The sequence below is a fragment of the Euprymna scolopes genome, chromosome 13, assembly GCF_053919585.1.
Source record: "Euprymna scolopes isolate OS-2025 chromosome 13, ASM5391958v1, whole genome shotgun sequence".
In the NCBI taxonomy this organism is placed as follows: domain Eukaryota; kingdom Metazoa; phylum Mollusca; class Cephalopoda; order Sepiida; family Sepiolidae; genus Euprymna; species Euprymna scolopes.
The window spans coordinates 9745825-9763528 of record NC_136494.1 but is presented as its reverse complement, the minus strand read 5'-3'; the positions used below and the strand labels follow the sequence as shown (position 1 = coordinate 9763528).

Below are 17704 nucleotides of genomic sequence, written 5' to 3'. Positions count from 1 at the left end.
ATATATAAAAGGCACTTTGTTCGTGTATGTATGTGTGTGCGCATATGTGTGCATGTGTTAATTCGTTCCCTATAAACTCTAAAATTGCTTGACCAATATTTCGAAAATTTCACACTAATGTACTTTATGTATGTAGAAATGTTCCTAGATAGTTTTTTTTATATCGGAATGCCTCTGATAGGTATAGAAAATCGATAATCGGACAAAAATCTGAGTAAAAAATAGTCCGATTTTGGTCAAAGTTAACATCTTATAAAGCCTAACATCACAAGTATATTTGAGAAGTTTTATAATCGTACGAAGACCCCGGTGTATAAAATCAACAATTGGTTCTTTGAGAAGAAATATGTGCATTCGAATTGACTGTTTCTGTTTCGAGCACAATGATACTATAATACTTGACTTTTGCATTGTAAACTTTAATTCAAGCCATTAAATAAAATGAGTTTATAAAATCAACAATAGGTTCTCTACAGTGCAATGTAGAATATCATGTATTGTGAACTAAGTCACTGCAGAGAGAAATGCAAAGTTTCCTCTCGATGCACCGCAGATGGGTCCGACTAGACCAGGCAATCAATTAATTTGATTGAAAAATGGTTGATTTCAGCGATTTAGATTACAATAAAAGCATTAGGGGCGTGAAACATTCGTTTATCCTCTTTCAGTGCCCATCAACGTCAAGTCTCCCTGCTAGTTATCGAATATTTCCGTTTGTGAGAACGGAGAGTTATTAGTAATTTATTAGACAGGGTTAGAGTTAGAGTTAGGGTAATAAATCTTTAGTTCATTATAATAACATCATTAGTTCGTTATAATAATATATTCAGTTCGTTATAACAACATCGTTAGTTCATTATAAAACTATCGGTAGTTCGTGATAATAACATCATTAGTTCGTTATAATAACATCGTTAGTTAGTTATAAAAAAATTGATAGTCCGTTATAAAACATCGTTAGTTGATTATAATAACATCGTCAGTTCATTATAACAACATCGTTAGTTCGTTATAATATTATCGTTAGTTCATTATTATATCATTATAGTTCGTTATAATAACATTGTTAGTTCGCTATAACAACATCGTTAGTTCATTATAATAAGATCGTTAGTTCGTTATAATCATATCTTAGTTCGTTAAAATAACATCGTTAGTTCATTATTATATCATTATAGTTCGTTATAATAACATCGTTAGTTCGTTATAATATTATCGTTAGTTCATTATTATATCATTATAGTTCGTTATAATAACATTGTTAGTTCGCTATAACAACATCGTTAATTCATTATAATAACATCGTTAGTTCGTTATAAGATCGTTAGTTCGTTATAATCATATCTTAGTTCGTTATAATAACATCTTTAGTTCGTTAAAATAACATCGTTAGTTCATTATAATAACACCGTGAGTTTGTTATAATAATATCATTAGTTCGTTAAAATAACATTGTTAGTTCATTATAATAACATCGTTAGTTCGTTATAACATCGTTAGTTCATTATAATCATATCTTAGTTCGTTTTGTTCTTTGTGACTGCTTGCGAGCCATAATAGCATTTAAGATAGCTGCCGTATAAATTATTTATGGATGGCCTTACCAAATAATGATACATAATTGATATGTACCCAAGGTTTGGATCGCGGAAAAAAACACGTACACGAATTAAGTGTGAGGAAGATATATTAACCAAAAAGTTTACAAGGATAGGATGAAGTGTAATTGGAGCTTACTATCCGTTGATGTTCATTGCAGGTAGTTGTATATGCTGCGGAGTACTAGTACTCCTGCTGATTCCACGGTATTATGATACTCTTTCCTGAAAGGGTTGTCTCACATCGTAATATAGTACTGGAAGAATCCCTGATGCAGGTAAGTTTCGGTCTCACATCAATAATACACGTATTTTATCGTCGACACTCAATAGGGGCATCCTCGGGGAATGCCAAAGGGGCTACTGAGATTTAGGTGCCAATCTTCCCATCTTGTGTCACATCATTTCGTGGTGGGGGAATGGTAAGTAAAGAGTCAAAATCAGTCACTGAGTCAGAGCGAGAATGAGAGAAGGTACTCCCGTCATCCGGGTTACTTGTATTGCGTTTTACCAAAATTTGTCTGTCTTATTCTTGTACTAGCTGGTCACCCGGCGTTGCCCGGTCGTACAATGCTCTTAAAGATGATATTTTAATTCATACATAATTGTATACGTATTATTATAGAATCAATCCTCTATTTAATATTATATATTACGAGGAATGATTTGACCGATGGACAAATTCGCAAAAATAAATAAATAATAATGATAATGTCGTTCAACAAATTCCGTCTGTGTTTATTTACAATATCACGTCAGCTGATATTTATGCTTGACGGTCTTTAACATAGTCTTTCTTCTCGGCCGGTGTAACGTAAAATATTCTCATTTACAAATCTTTTTTTGTATCTGTAAGAGAATTAAGACTATTTTTAATATCGGATTTTTTTGATTTTCGATACTTATCGAATGAATTTCTGTACAAAACAGATATAAGAACATTATCAGATATATAAATTAGCTTTGTGTAAAATTTACAAAAGACAGGCTTCGGAACCTGTGAGGAAGGAACTCTCTCATACAGACAAAATGACTTTTATATAATCGTAGAGACAGAGATTTGTTTATTCTTTTATTTATGTTTCTTTTAAAGGAGGGCAAAAAAGTGCTCGTGGATGCTTTTTCGGCAGCCTTCCCCTATTTTTCCCTTCAGTCCTCATCGCAAACGAATGATCGACGTTTCTGACAAAAGGGGAAGAAAACTTTGTATACTTGGCCGGCAGTTTTGTGTTTTTCCTCACCGTTCTTGTTGCCATGTCACTATTAAGGGCGCTGGTGGAAAACGTTTTCCGCCTGATAGTCAGGAAACCGAACCTTGGATTAACTCCCGAGGAGGCTGTCCTATCAACAGGCGCAAAATACCGAGGCTGCTTTTTCCTTCTTTTTTTTTTTTGACAAGTTGGTCAGCACTTACCAAGGTCAGGAAACCACTCGAGGATAAGGGTTATTGCGTGTACAGTACGTTAGTGTTGAGATTTGATAAAGTGTCTTACTTAAGGGGGCGGTTCATTGTTATTTGATGGATAGAGTCTGGAAAATGCATTAGATTCTGACGGGCCCTCTCGATGCCACAGTAGTGGGATCAGCTACGGCTTTTTATTTTTAATGGTCTACAAAGTCTTCCGTCTTCACTAATTCTTTCATTCATGTTCTCTCTTTCTCTTGCTTCCTCTCTGTCCTGCTTTCAATAACTCTACTGGCCTCTTCCATCAACTCTACAACCTAACTATGAAAAATCGCAACAAACAAATCACGAGAAAACCCAGCACCACAACTTTCAACGGAAACACAACTAAAATGTTTCCTTCCATATCATCTAAAGCTAAAATCTATTTGCAAGAGAACCTGTTGTTCTCCTCTGGAACTAGCATTAATTCAGCTGCTTCCTAAACCGATTTCTCTATCAAAAGGGTATTCTAACTTTTTAATTCAAACTTAACTATCAAGATCGCCATGGGCACCTTCCCCTGTGGAGATATATATCCAAAGAAGACCCCGAACATCCCTCCCTGTGCTTTAGAGTAACACTTATTTACAGCATATCATTTATTCGTATTATTTGGATTCTCATTTGGAGTGTGATTTTCACAGCGTTTGGGTCGATATAACATCCATCCTTCTTGATAGCCGAAAAGATATACCTGAAGAAGGTCGGACATTATATGGACCGAAACGTTGTGAAAATCCCACTCAGGCATACAAAAATGACTAAGCTCAGCACCCCCTCCCCATTTAGCCCCAAAAGTTCCCAAGGGACATCAAATCCTGGTAAAAATAAACAAACGGTGCAGTTTTAGTCCTTAACGTATGTAAATTGGAGTTCTGCACCATGCCAAAAAAGAAATGACTAAGTTCATCATTTGCCACCCCTCCATGTAGCTCCAAAAGTTCCCAAGACCTTAACATATTTAAATTTGAGTTCAGCATCATGAAAAACTGCTACATACACAGAAAATTTTGGAAAAATATGATAAAATAGTTTAAAAAATGGAATGTTTTTATTAGCCCTAAAATAGCACCCAAGACTTATCGCGAAGTATAGACAAACAAAGTTATACAGAAATCAGTTAGTTACAACTTTTCAGAAAGTTTTATAAAAATTCAAGGTATTAATGTTTTTAAAATAAAACTAAAAGTGTCAATTTTAGTGTCATTTTAACTCGAAAGGCATCCTTAGAGAGGGCAACCGGAGTTTTCCCGGAAAATCCGTTCTGTTACTTTCTAACTCATATCATGTTTAATGTTTGCGCAAAATTCCAAGGCGTAATTATTGAGAAAAGTGCGGACAGACACACGGACGAACGGACAAAGGTGAACTATATATGTATATATATATATATATATATATATATATATATATCATTACCTGAAAAAGCTACCCATGAATAATTTATACGACAGCCCTTCAACAAATATTGTGTAAAAACACAATAAAATCTAGAATATATTAATTCTAATTTAGCGCTAAGTAATCCATGTATATTTGTTGATAATGCAATCGATAAATAATTAATACGGCATCCCTCCAAAGTACAAGAAAATCACAATAAATTGCAAACTAGGAATACATTTTCTCTCTTGAAACTATTATGCTATGCATTATTTTAATTGACCGTAAAATAGGTGTCGTATACGTGTTTTTCCTTGAAGAAGCAACCAATTAATCATTCATACGGCAGCCCCCCAAAGTACAAAGTATAAAAACACTATAATGTCTAAAGAAGGCATATATAAATTTTAATTCGACACTATCATACTATACATTATTTTGAGTGTCGACAGCGAAATAAGTATGTTATTATGTATCGTTGCTTTGTAAGGCAATTGATAAATTATTTATACGGAAACCTTTTGTAGTGACCATGAAAAAGGAAAGACACGAACAACAGGGCTAGGTAGAAAGAATATATTGTCCAGAAGTAAAGAAAGGTGGTCGGTATTTCCGACTGTTTATTAAGGCAGTCTGTAGTATCGCGTCAGGCAGCGATATTTTCCCCACTAGAGTATTAACCACGTGGTTTACATAATGGGAGGAAGAGTCCATATACGGCATAATCACATTGACACAACGGTTCTTATCAGATCATCAAAGTTAAGCAACACTGAGCCTTTCTAGTAGTTATGTTTAAATTCATTAAAAAGGTAATGTTTCATCACGCTTCCATGGGTCTGTGGGAGTTGAACACTCTCAGCCCAACTCAATTATCGCCCTTTAACTCAGAAGAGCGACCTAGCTACGTCACTTCCTGTTTCTCTTATTTCACTCTCTTTTCCGCTGTGGTTCTTTTTCTGACATGAGAAGAACTGCAGATGTAGCTGAGGTAAAAGTAACTTTAGAAATTTAATCTTTTGTACAAAGAGTAAAGCATAGTATCTGTTCCAAAACTACATTTAGTTTTTTCTGTCCTTGCTCAGTAAAGAAATCTTTTTAGACTAAGGAAAGGGGTGGCTGGTTAATTTTAATGCATCTAAAACCAAGCTTCTTTCTTTCCATCATCAACACTGACCACCATCTGGCATCAATTGAAATATGTGGGAGTTGAATTCACCCTCTTTTCCGCTAAACGCTCGACCAGTCAAGATGTGACAAACACCGGTCCGGTGGCAATGGGCCACCACAATGTTCCTGGCTACCGCCAGCCTCTCGCAAGTAACGTTACTCATCTCTAAATGAACTCTTCTTCTTCCTAATCACTTTCTATCCTCTTTCCTGTATATATTTATGCAAATAAATTGCATTTGTTTCGTTGATATATAACGGTATATTTTCGTCTTCATTATGCGACCTTTCGTCTATTCAATTTCTCTACCATTAAATACAACCATTTCACCATTATACATATGGGGACCGGATCGTCTAAAACACGGCAGACCGTCCTGTCCCCAACATGGGTCTGTCAGTCTGTTTGTCCGTATGTATGGCTGTTTGTTGGCATGTTTGTTTGATTCTTTACCTGTTGGTTTTGGTTGTCGGTATGTTTGCCTCCAATTCGTTTGTTTGTTTTTCTGTTTACTGTTTTATCTCAGGAAAGTTAAAATATGTTATATGTATTTCTGTCTGTTTGTCTATTTGTCCCTGTCTTTTTGTTTGTTTTGTATGTCTGTTTGTATCATTGCTTGCATATCTGTCTGTTTGTTTGAATATCTGCTTTTATGTTTTTGTATGTATGTGTGTATATCTGTTTTTATGTTTGCATATCTTTCTATTTGAATGTCTGTCTATTGGAATGTTTACGTGTATGTTTGTATGTCTGTCTGTATGTTTATTTTTAATATACGGCATTATCACATAGCCACACCGTTTCTCGTCAGATCACCGTAGTTAAGCAATGTTGGGCGTGGCTAGTACCAGGTGGATGACCATTTCGGAATTCTAGGCGTTGTATTTACTCTCCGTTTATCCCGGTATTGTTCCCAGTCGTCCTTAACCTCCACTTGCCACTCGTTAAATAGCAACGCTGACTCTAAATAGGCGTGGTTGGTGATTGCGCTACTCTTGCGACAAAAATTTCACGCACAGGCACCCTTATAGTAAATATCCACAGACTGAAGGAAGCTATCACCAGCAGATGCCATTAAGAGAAAATTACATCCCTCTCAACCCTTTACTTCGCGAGACGCACTTAGTACCTTTTTTCTTTTTTTTTTTGTATTTTCTAAAAGTATCCATTAATAGGATAATTTTTTTTTTGTTGTGGCTTGAGATGATTTTTTTTATTATTAGATGACTTGAACTTTAAACACAGAAACAAGAAAAAATTCCTGTCAGTATTAAAAAAATAAACATTCAAAATTTGTTTTTATTAGATTAAGAAGAAAGTTCTTGCGGGATTTTTTTATTCGATTTCAAACGATGTATTTTAAAAGAAGTTTTCCTTATTATACCTTTACTTTATATATCATTTTAAAGAGCGTCTTCGCTTTATCTAATCGTTTAAAATACAATCGTTTTAAAACAATTGTCTTCTTTTCAGAACGTTGAATACAAGATAAAAAAATAAAAAACAAATTCGCACAATTTTCTTATTTCAATTGAAGCTTACCTAAAAGCTGCGCAAACAGCTCGCGATATCAAAGAAGCGTTTTGCACAGGAACCACTACTGAACGCACAGCACAATGCTGGTTTAAGAAATTTTTGTGGTAGTGAAGTGTCTTGAAGATCATGACCGTATTGGCCAGCTATCATATGTTGACAACGATTAGTTAAGTTCCTTAGTGGAAGCCAATCTGCGCACAACTGTTCGAAAACTTGCTTCTAAATTAAAGGTAACGTATACGACGATTTCCCAACCACTTAAAAGAGATCGAAAAGACAAGAAAAACTTGATAAATGAATGTCTCACGAATTGAACAACTAAAAGAAACGTCGTTATAAAGTGTCATCATCACTTCTTTTATGTAACAAGAACGACCAGTTTCTCAATATTATCGATAAGTTTGATTCCGAAACTAACTGAAACATTACGTTTTTATTAAATGCTAGTGGGGGAACGGGCTTTAGCCGTTCGTAAAAATTTGTCTATATTTCGTACATATTATTATAGCGTTGTAGCGTTCAAAATTAAAAAAAATATTTGGCTGCCATCAGCTAGAATCGAAACTGAAAGCAAAACTGTAGTTTCTAAATGGTTCACAATTTGATTAATATGAACAAAAAGTGCACTATTTCACAAATTAATTTTTTATACTGAAAATTGATTTTATAATACTCATCTCCATGTTTTTTATTGTTATTAGCAATAGAATTCTTTTAATCATTATACATAGAAATATTGTTCAATGTTCATTTATTTAAGTTATTTAAAATTTGCTCTATATTTATTCTCCGGTTGAGTATTAAAAAGGGAAGTAAGCTATGAAAATTATTTTAACTTTAAGCTATATGAGTTGTTTCCCTTTGAAACTATGACAGTTATTTCCCATTTGATTTTCATAGATAAAAATGGATGTGTTTTATGTTTCCATAGAATCAGCATGTAGTCAATGTTCAGGAAAATCATAACAAGTCTGGGTATTCGATGTATATTAAAATGTATTTGACGGGAAATATGTTTCGACCTGGCAACGCTAGGTCTATACAGCTAGTATATATATATATATATATATATATATATATATATATATATATATATATATATATATATATATATATATATATATAAGGAACGACGCTTGTTTGGACGTACGATCATCATTGACAACCTAGATTTTTATCGGCCCCACTCGCTTAATTAATAAATGAAAACTTAGAATTCAACAAACTCTCTTAATCGATTTAACTTCGGAATAGCAAATATATTCTTTACGAAAAGCTATTTCTTAATTTTGCACCTGAGTTCATTCATTCATTCATTCAAGTGGTGTCCTGCCTGGCACAGACATTGACGGCTATGGCTCTCCATCTATCTCTCCATCAAGGCATTCATGAATTCATTGTTGCTCATCATTTTTGATGTTGCCAGGTGTTCAGACTGGTCAGACTGCTTTTACCAACGATCTTTCCCGTCAAACTAATCTTTTGCTGTAGACATACCCATGAACCTCATTTGTCTTTTTTTTTGTACTGTTCTTGTAAGAGACCTTTCTGTGTTTGCCATTTCTAATACCTCCTGGAGGGTTTTCTTTTCTGTCCAGGATATCTTCAAAATTCTTCTGATAGATCAAGTTTCAGTTGCCTCTAGTCTCCCCCCCGTGCTGATTGTGATTGTCCAGCACTCAACCAAATGATAATGGTGATTATCCAGCACTCAACCAAATGATAATGGTGATTATCCAGCAATCAACCAAATGATAATGGTGATTATCCAGCAATCAACCAAATAAAAGGACAGACCATACATACGTTTGGAGTATTCTGACTTTGGTGCCTATTTTAATGTTTCTATTGGTCATGATTGACGACAATCTCTTGAAAGCAACTTTGGCTGTGACTATGCGACTTTGTATATCAGTAGTGAAGTTTCCATCAGATTTGATCCAGTAACCACACACAAAGTATGCACGTTTAAATCCAAAAGCAAACAATGCTTTGATAGCAGAGGAGATAAAACATTTTCAAAGTGTAAAACTATAATTATCAATTATAATTATTCTCGTTTGCTCTAAATCCAAATACCTATCGGCTTATATCAGGTCTTAATAATTATACTCTTGGAAAGGCACGACATCGGAAGATCAATATTTAACCGATTCTTGTCATAATTAATCAGTATTATATTGCAAACATCATGTGGAAGACAGAAATGTTTTATCGACCACAAACCACTGTTTGATAATCTTAAGAGATAATCCCCCTTAAAGCCTTACAGACAACAGTGTAACATCTGTTTAGTCCATAAAAATGTAAGTCACATTTCGTATTTAAAATATGCTTAGAACATTATGTTGCAAGGCCTGTTTTGGCAGGTGATGGTGACAGATGATCTGGTAGTTCAAAGTTCGAATTCAGTTCGTTCCACAAAAATTACTTTTCACTTAGGATGTTGGCAACCTTCACATGGTCTCTCCTATAAGTATGCGATATCTTTCGAGAAAGAATTCTGAGTATAAAAATGTCGGGCAAACAAATTAAACAATGAAGAGTCATTTTTATATTCGTATGAATTAGTTTTCATTTAACCTATGAATTATTTCCCTTTAAGCTATGGAATTTTATGTCCGCACAAATTTGATATTTTGTTTTCTAAATTTTTGAGATGTTCAATAATTATCATAAATATTGTTTTCATTTTTCAATTAATTTTTCATACCGACAAAAATAGTGTATTTTTCATTAATGTACCGTCATTTTCTGTAAACCGCCCCGACGATTCCAACGATAACACGACCCTTATACTGCATAAGTACAATATATATATATTATAAAAAAGTCGTATCCTGTTTGTTTGTTTATTTGTTTGTTTACAATCTCGTTAATATAATAAAAGGGTACAGTGTTTCACAGACTTTCTTATATTTTTGGTATTTATATGATACTAGCCTGGGTGCCCGGCGTTGCCCAGGTGTTTGGAGTTGTGTGTTGAGCAAAAAATAGTGGGCAGGCAAGCTTGAACGCGTAACGCGAAGGCGAAAAAGATAGTGGAGATGTGTGTAAGGGTGTTGTTTGAGCAAAAAAAAAAAAAAAAAATTGCGAGCGCAAAAAACAAAGTGGTAGCTGTTGCGCTCATCGCCAAACCGGAAGTGACGTAAGTTTAAATTAAGGCTAGACAATCGACAAAAGGCGATGACTTTCGAAAATATCGGCGAAAAAGGCGACCCCTCCCTGTAGAAAAGTGCCCAGTTGAGGGTGAAAGAATTAATGTTTTGGGCCAATTTTTCGATATTTTTCGTTCGAAGGGTCAAGCTTCAAAACCATACCGATCTCATGAAAATCCGTCGCCTCTGTCGAAAGTTTTTGCGAGATATACAAACATATATATATATATATATATATATATATATATATATATATATATATATATATACCTTTAAACAGACAGGTGAGATTTATATTATAGATGTTTTCTTCTCCGCGAAAGCAAAATTTGATACAAGTTTGTTAAGGGATCAGCATTCAAGAAATTATCTCATTTGTATATTACCTTAAAGAGAGTTTGCTTTATTAGTTAACTTGAAATTTTTAATAGAATTGTGTTAAATATTCTATTTAGAAATATTGTATGCAGTTGATTTATTTAATTTATTTTTCATTCAATTTACATTTAATTTATTTTTAACCATTATTATAACAAAGCTGCGTTTAAAAATGGAAATAAGTTTTCATTTAACCTGAGTTATTTCCCTTTAAACCATGAAATTTTATTTCCCTGTTTGAATTTCATGTGTTATGCTGCCAAAAAGTCAAAAATGTGGTCAACATTCAGGAAAATTGTAAGAACTTATGATCTTAGATATATCTTAAATAGTATGTGACTAAATGCTTCGCCTGGCAATATGTTTTTGTACCTGGCAACGCCGGGCATGCACAGTTAGTACAAAATATAACTCTATCATGAATAGTGAGTTGTTGACAAGCTGGTACAGAGTACAAAATAGACTTCGTGGCTTAGTGGGGGATGTCCTTTTCTCTACCCTGCAACCTCTCTCCCACAGAAGAGACGTTGCGAGCCTATCCTTGTTTTATCGTTATTTTTATAGCAGGTGATCATCTGAACTCCAATCCCTGGTTCCCCCTCGCCAATCTTTCACGAAAAACACCCGTCTAGCTGAATCCACTGTGAAAATTTTCCCCCACTCTATATCTGTGCCTAAATCAAAACGCGGATTCCATGAACACAGCTTCTTTCTTAGAACTGCACGCCTGTGGAACTCTGTTCCGTCTGCCTGCTTCCCTCCGGACTATAACTTGGAGGTCTTCAAGTCCAATGTTAACAAATTCCTAATGAACCGTCCCCCTAATTAAACACTTCATCAGATCTCCACACTAATGTAATGTACTTGCAATAACCCTTATCCCTGAGTGGCTTCCTGGCCTTGATAAGTGGTGATCACTGTGTAAAAAGAAAAGTTGGTACGAAGGCGAATGTACTTACATTTTCTCGATGTCAACAGCTTCTTAACTTCAACCCTCATATTCTGAAAAATATAAGGGCACAATAAATTAGGCAACAAAATTTATTAAAAAAATGTGTGTTTTTCTTACGACGTATCAACCCTTTTTTTTTAGTAATTTAATTCATAAAAAATGTAACATAGCCATTGCGTCGCAAATAGACAAACAAACAAAATCAGAATATAAATAAATAAAACTGAGTCGGCATTTCTTCTTTTTTAACACAAGCGTTTATTACCATTATTTCGATATAAAAAATCTCTCACCATCGTCCACCTCGCTCGGTGAGTAATTTTGCTTTCCGACCCCACGCCGACCTCAGCTAGCCATTTCTTGCCTTTGCTTTGCACGTCTATTTTCTTCAACATCCCCTTTGTTTCTTTCCCGAGCACGTGTTGTATTTTTTTCCTTCTTCTTCTTCTTCTTCTTCTTCTTCTTCTTCTTGGAAACATTTCCCAATTTCCATATGCGCGTATTTTGGCTACTCCTGCTAATCTCCCCGCAAGCCATCCATCCTTTGCTGTCGCCGACATCTCCCCACGCGCTCATATGCACTATGCTACAGAAATAAGATTTGTATCTTGTTTGTTTCACTAATTGTCAATACATTTGCAATTCATATTATTTGGATTATTCGGACTACTGTTTTCATCTGTAATGTTATTTGCATAACGTTTCGGTCGATGCAACCTTCGATCTTTTTCAGGTGTATCTTGTCGAATTCGAAAATCTCTGTTTAACTCAGGAATCTGCAAGGAACTTCGAACAACCCCCTTTATTTAATCTAGCGGGTAGCTTGCAAGGACCCGTGGCGCAGAGAATAAAGTACTTGCTAACATTTAAAGGTCCAATCCTCAGTGAGGACGACACTCAAAAGTTCAGTTGCAAATTACTAAGGACTTTTACTCAGTCATAGATAGAGTAATGGGAGCATGCTACCCCCGTGGGTTAAAAAGAAAAAAAAAAGTTTTCATTTGAAATTTCGTGATGAGTCATGAGTTCGACAGAAAGATTATTGAGTTCGACCAGATACATCTGAAGAAGGTTGGAGGTTAAATCGACCAAAACATTGTGCGAATAGCACTCGAGATTAGAACACAGGGTCGAAGGATAAATTTGTCGCCCTAAAGAAAACAACACTGCATTTATTTAAAAAAATTCATTGAAAAAATCAATTCATGTAACCTGATTATTTAGAAGATCTGATATCTATTCAACTTAGCCGCCTTCAACCTCAATCACGACCTCGGTACAGGTCCGGAACTGGGAGCATGCCTTTTCCACAAGCACTGGCGAAAGCTTTTCGAATACTTGGCGGATTGCAGCAATCAGGTTGGCTTTGATGTTGTAGGAGGTCATGTTGGTGATGTTTTCGACGTATGACCAAACAAAGTAGTCCAGCGGGTTCAGGTTGAGGGAGGAGGGGGTCAGTTAGAGAAGGGTACAAAGTCGTAGCACTACTTCTGAATCCAAGCCTGGGTCTATTTGGACTTGTGGGCCGGCGCTGATTCCTGCTGTCACACCAAGGCTCTTATTACACTCTTCAGCACATCTAGGTACATTTTGGTGTTGACTTTCAAGCTGACTTCGAAAATGTGAGGTGGCATGATGTGGCCCTCACTTAAAATCACACCAAAGACTATAAACGTGCTCGAAAACTTTGTTGGGCTGTGCCCTCAAATGCTGGACTGTCCGGATTTGCATTTTGAGGGTGCTGGTAATGGTCCTGTTATTATAACTTTAATCGGTAGAGAACATGAATTCTCAGCGGCGCATGTACGATCTCGCTCGCTGAAAATTGTGTCACTTTCAGACATAATAGAAGGCTCATATCGCTCTTGGGATTTATACACAACTTGCAAACTAGTAGATGGTCTGCAAAAATTAATAAATAAATAAATAAATAAAAACGGTTTTCATCAAACGGAAATCGAATAATGTCTTTTCTTTGGCGACAATTTTATCGTTGCACCCTGTATCAGTCTGTAAAATTCAAATAATACGAATTATCAATCCTTAACTCAAACGATGAGAAATATAATTGACACCGGCGTATAAAATACGTCTATTCTATACCTTAAATGACATTCACGCATGCGCTACCTACGTTTCAAATCCTCACACCTTTTCAAGAACTGAGTAAAAACAAAATATAAAAAAAGAAACAGCGTTTAATTGTGTTGTACGCAATAAAAAAAAAGCATCAGTCAATAAGTGCCAGACATGACAGATAGGGCCATTAATAAAAAAAAAATCAATATGTTAGTCATTCATTACTAAGCTTTAAATTGTATGTGTCAAATGTTGAACCCAATTGGATCATTAGTTTACAAAATGATGTAATGCATTAATAATATATAATAATATAAATTATCCAATAAAAATTATTAGAATTTTTTTCTTTTTTTAGTCATTTAGTTCATAAAAAAATAAGGCGTGTCTTTCCTGTTTTACTAATGTTCAACACATTTGAAATTCATATTAGTTGGATTATTCGGAGGACTGTTTTCATCTAGAGTGTTATTTGCACAACGTTTCGGTCGATCTAACCTCCGACCTTTTTCGGGTGTACCTTGTCGAATTCAGAAATCTTTCTGAGAAAGCAGATATGTCAGTAAGTTCCAGACTTGACAGATAGGGCCATTAATAAAAAAAAAATCAATATGACAGTCATTCATTACTAAGCTTTAAATTGTATGTGTTAAATGTTGAACCCAATTGGATCATTAATTTAAAAATTGATGTAATGCATATGAATACATCCGAGTCAGTGGCGTAGCAAGGGCGGGGCGGGGTGGGTGGTCGGTCTGACCTGGGCAGCACGTTCCAGGGGGCGGCATTTTGAGAGGGTATAATAAAAAATAAATGAAAGCCAACAAAAAATCTAAAGTTTTATGCCGAAAAGGTTGTAAAACATCGGGACTTTTAGAGATATCGGAATCAGAAAAATGTGTCCCTATTTTATGAGCGGCACACATTAGGGGCGGCATTTTCAGAGGTTAAACATAAAAAATTAAAATTTTTTAAAAAATACCAAAAAGATCAGATTTTTTTACCGAAAAGGTTGTAAAAAAAAAATCGGAACTTTTGGAGGTATTGGAATCAGAAAAATGTGTCCCTATTTTACCAGTGGCCCATGCCAGGGGCTGCATTTTTAGGGGGTGAAAATAGAAAATAAAAAAATAAATAAAAATAAATAAAAGCTAACAAAAATTTGAATTTTTTTACCGAAAAGGTTGGAAAAAATCAGAATTGTTGGAGGTATTGGAATCAGAGAAATGTGTCCCTATTTTACGAGCGGCCCATATCACAGGGGCGGCATTTTGACGGAGTGAAAAAATAAAATAAAAAGTAAATAAAAGGTAACAAAATATCTTAAATTTTATGCTCAAAAGTTTTTTTAAAAAATTAAACTTTTAGAGATATTGGAATCCGAAAAATGTGCCCCTATTGTACAAGCGGCACATGTCAGGGCGCAGCATTTCGAGAGGTTACAAATAGAAAATAGAAAAAATAAATAAAAATAAGTAACAAAAAATTTGAAATTTAATGTCGAAAAGGTTGAAAAAAATCGGAATTCTTGGAGGTATCGGTATCGGAAAAAATGTCTCCCTATTGTACGACCGGCCCATGTCAGATGCGGCATTTTGACAGGGTAAAAATAGAAAATAGAAAAATATATAAAAAATAAATAAAAGCTAAAAAAATATCTTAAATTTTATACCAAAAGTTTTTTTTTTAATCGGAACTTTTGGAGGTATTAGAATCCGAAAAATGTGTCCGCATTTTACGAACAGCACATACCAGGGAGCAGCATTATCTGAGGATAGAAATAGAACATAATAAATAAATAAATAAAAGTTAACAAAAAATTTGAAATTTTATACTGAAAAGGTCGTAAAAAATCGGAACTTTTAGAGCTATCAGAATCGGAAAAATGTGTCCCTAATAAACGATTCCAAAACCGATTGTTTTAAATTTTTAATTTAATTTTTCATTATTGGTACTAATGATAAATATTTATTGTTTTTAAATTATCACTAAAACTAAAATGATAATAACATCAAAATACGATGTAAATTTATTTTATTTGTAAACAGATTTTTAAAAATGTGCATAAATTCTCTAGGTTACCTTTCAAAGAGAGCAGTTCATTTACATGTTCCAGAAAATGTTGAAAAATGAAACAAAATATTTTTGTCAAGAAAAATATTTTCAAACATCACTGATAATTAAATGATACAACGGAAAATAAGCAACAGAAAATTACGTAATTTTGGTATCGTAGAAACATTAAGCAAGTACGGAATAAAAATCGACGGTAAAAAGATTTTATTGTCGTCATATCACGAAATATAATTTAATGAGAACTAAGGGCTACACCTCAAATACTATTTAAGTGGCTTTCTGTTTGATAGTTTAAATACTGCCGAATTTCTTTCAAGTTTCGGACAATCACAGAGTAATTGATTTTTTTCAAACTATTAAAAAATGTTATAATCACTGACGTATTTATGATTAAACCGAAATTTCTTATGATAAATTAATTCTGGAAATAAGAATTTTCATTTTTTACTTTTTTTATTAATATAATAATTGTAAAAGATAATTCAAGAAAAATCTCCTTAAAACGCGTACCTAACTTCGATTAATCAACTTACTTGCTTTCAAGCAAGAGTAAATACTTTAAAATATGTATATTCCTGTGAGAGGTACTTGAATCCTATTTAAAACTATATCGTCTTTAAGAATGGTCTTAACTCTATCTTCAATTGTCATTTATTCCGTAGTTGCTTTATTTTCATACCTTGCTAAAATTATATTAATTTAACTTAAGATGATGAATAATCATAATTTACAGGCTACTCTAACATTGTAGAAATGTTCGCTAAGCCGGGGCTGACTGGCAAGGTTGTAAAACTATGCGTAATCGCTTAGACCCCCCCACCCCAAAGCTTACAAAGTTTATTTCCATAAGTAAAATAATAATGTTTGGTTAGTGTTCTAAAATACTACGATGTCTCTGAAATGAAAAATCATTTTACGTCCAATTAATATTGCTCAAGTATTTCTCAACTGGAAGGATCTAGAGATCCAACTTGCTGAAAGAAAAATAGTTGATAAAGTAGCGCAACTTCTTATTGAGAAGGAAACTAAGAAGTGGCGGGAAATTCTAGCTAGATTGCCGGACATCATCAGGTTTCTCGCCAAGCGGAATCTGACACTACGAGGTCACCGGGAAGACATCCATAATGATGAAAGAGATCAAGAAAACAAAGGGAATTTTTTTTACAATTGGTAAATTTATTGGCCAAGTATGACCCTGTGCTCCGTGAACATTTGATAAAAGTTAACCTGGGAAAGAAAATCGAATTTGTGAGCATTTTGGCAAAGCAGGTGAGAAACAGAATCATCAATCAGATCGAAGAAAGCAAATATTTTTGCATAATTTTTGATAGCACTCTTGATGTATCTCACAAGGACCAGATGAGTGAGGTGTTGCGCTACGTAAAAATTGATGGAAATAAAGTGACAGTGGAGGAGTCGTTTCTTCGTTCCATCGAATCAAAAGGTAAAAGCGCGGATGACATTTATAAAATGAGTTTTAGAGAACTGGATAACGATGGAATTCAGATAGGTGACTGTATTGACCAGGCATTTGATGATGCCGCTATTATGGTACGCCACCGATCGGGTGTGCAGAAACGAATCTCCGAAATTAACCCAAAAGCTCTATTTGTGCCATGCACTAACAATTGTGCCATACTAATAATGTGTTCCATGCACTAACAACTAACTGGCTTGTGTACATGCCGGTTCTGTATCAGTTCACTCTGTTACATTTTTTGGCATACTGGACCGGTTATTCTCGTTCTTTTCTGCATCTACACATCGCTGGGACGGTCTAAGTATGGAAACTAGATGGAGTAGTCGAGCAGATGCTGTTAATGATGTGGTAAAAAATTATTGGAAGTCGTCATTGCTCTGCAACAGCTCACAGTAGAAGGAGAAAATGCAACCGCAAGATCAGATGCATCTTTAATTGTGAAATCG

General features: G+C 34.6%; 1 protein-coding gene across 8 annotated transcripts in view; it reads right to left on the bottom strand.

Moving 5' to 3' along the window:
* LOC145291938 (galactoside alpha-(1,2)-fucosyltransferase 2-like) overlaps positions 1-17704 on the bottom strand; it is a 172290-nt gene that overhangs the window by 42905 nt on the left and 111681 nt on the right. For all 8 annotated transcript variants that reach the window (XM_080137857.1, XM_080137859.1, XM_080137861.1 and 5 more), the window contains one exon: positions 11631-11673. In XM_080137857.1, coding sequence (XP_079993983.1) covers positions 11631-11670 — 40 coding nt within the window. In that variant the 5' untranslated portion in view covers positions 11671-11673. The remainder of the gene's footprint in view (positions 1-11630; positions 11674-17704) is intronic.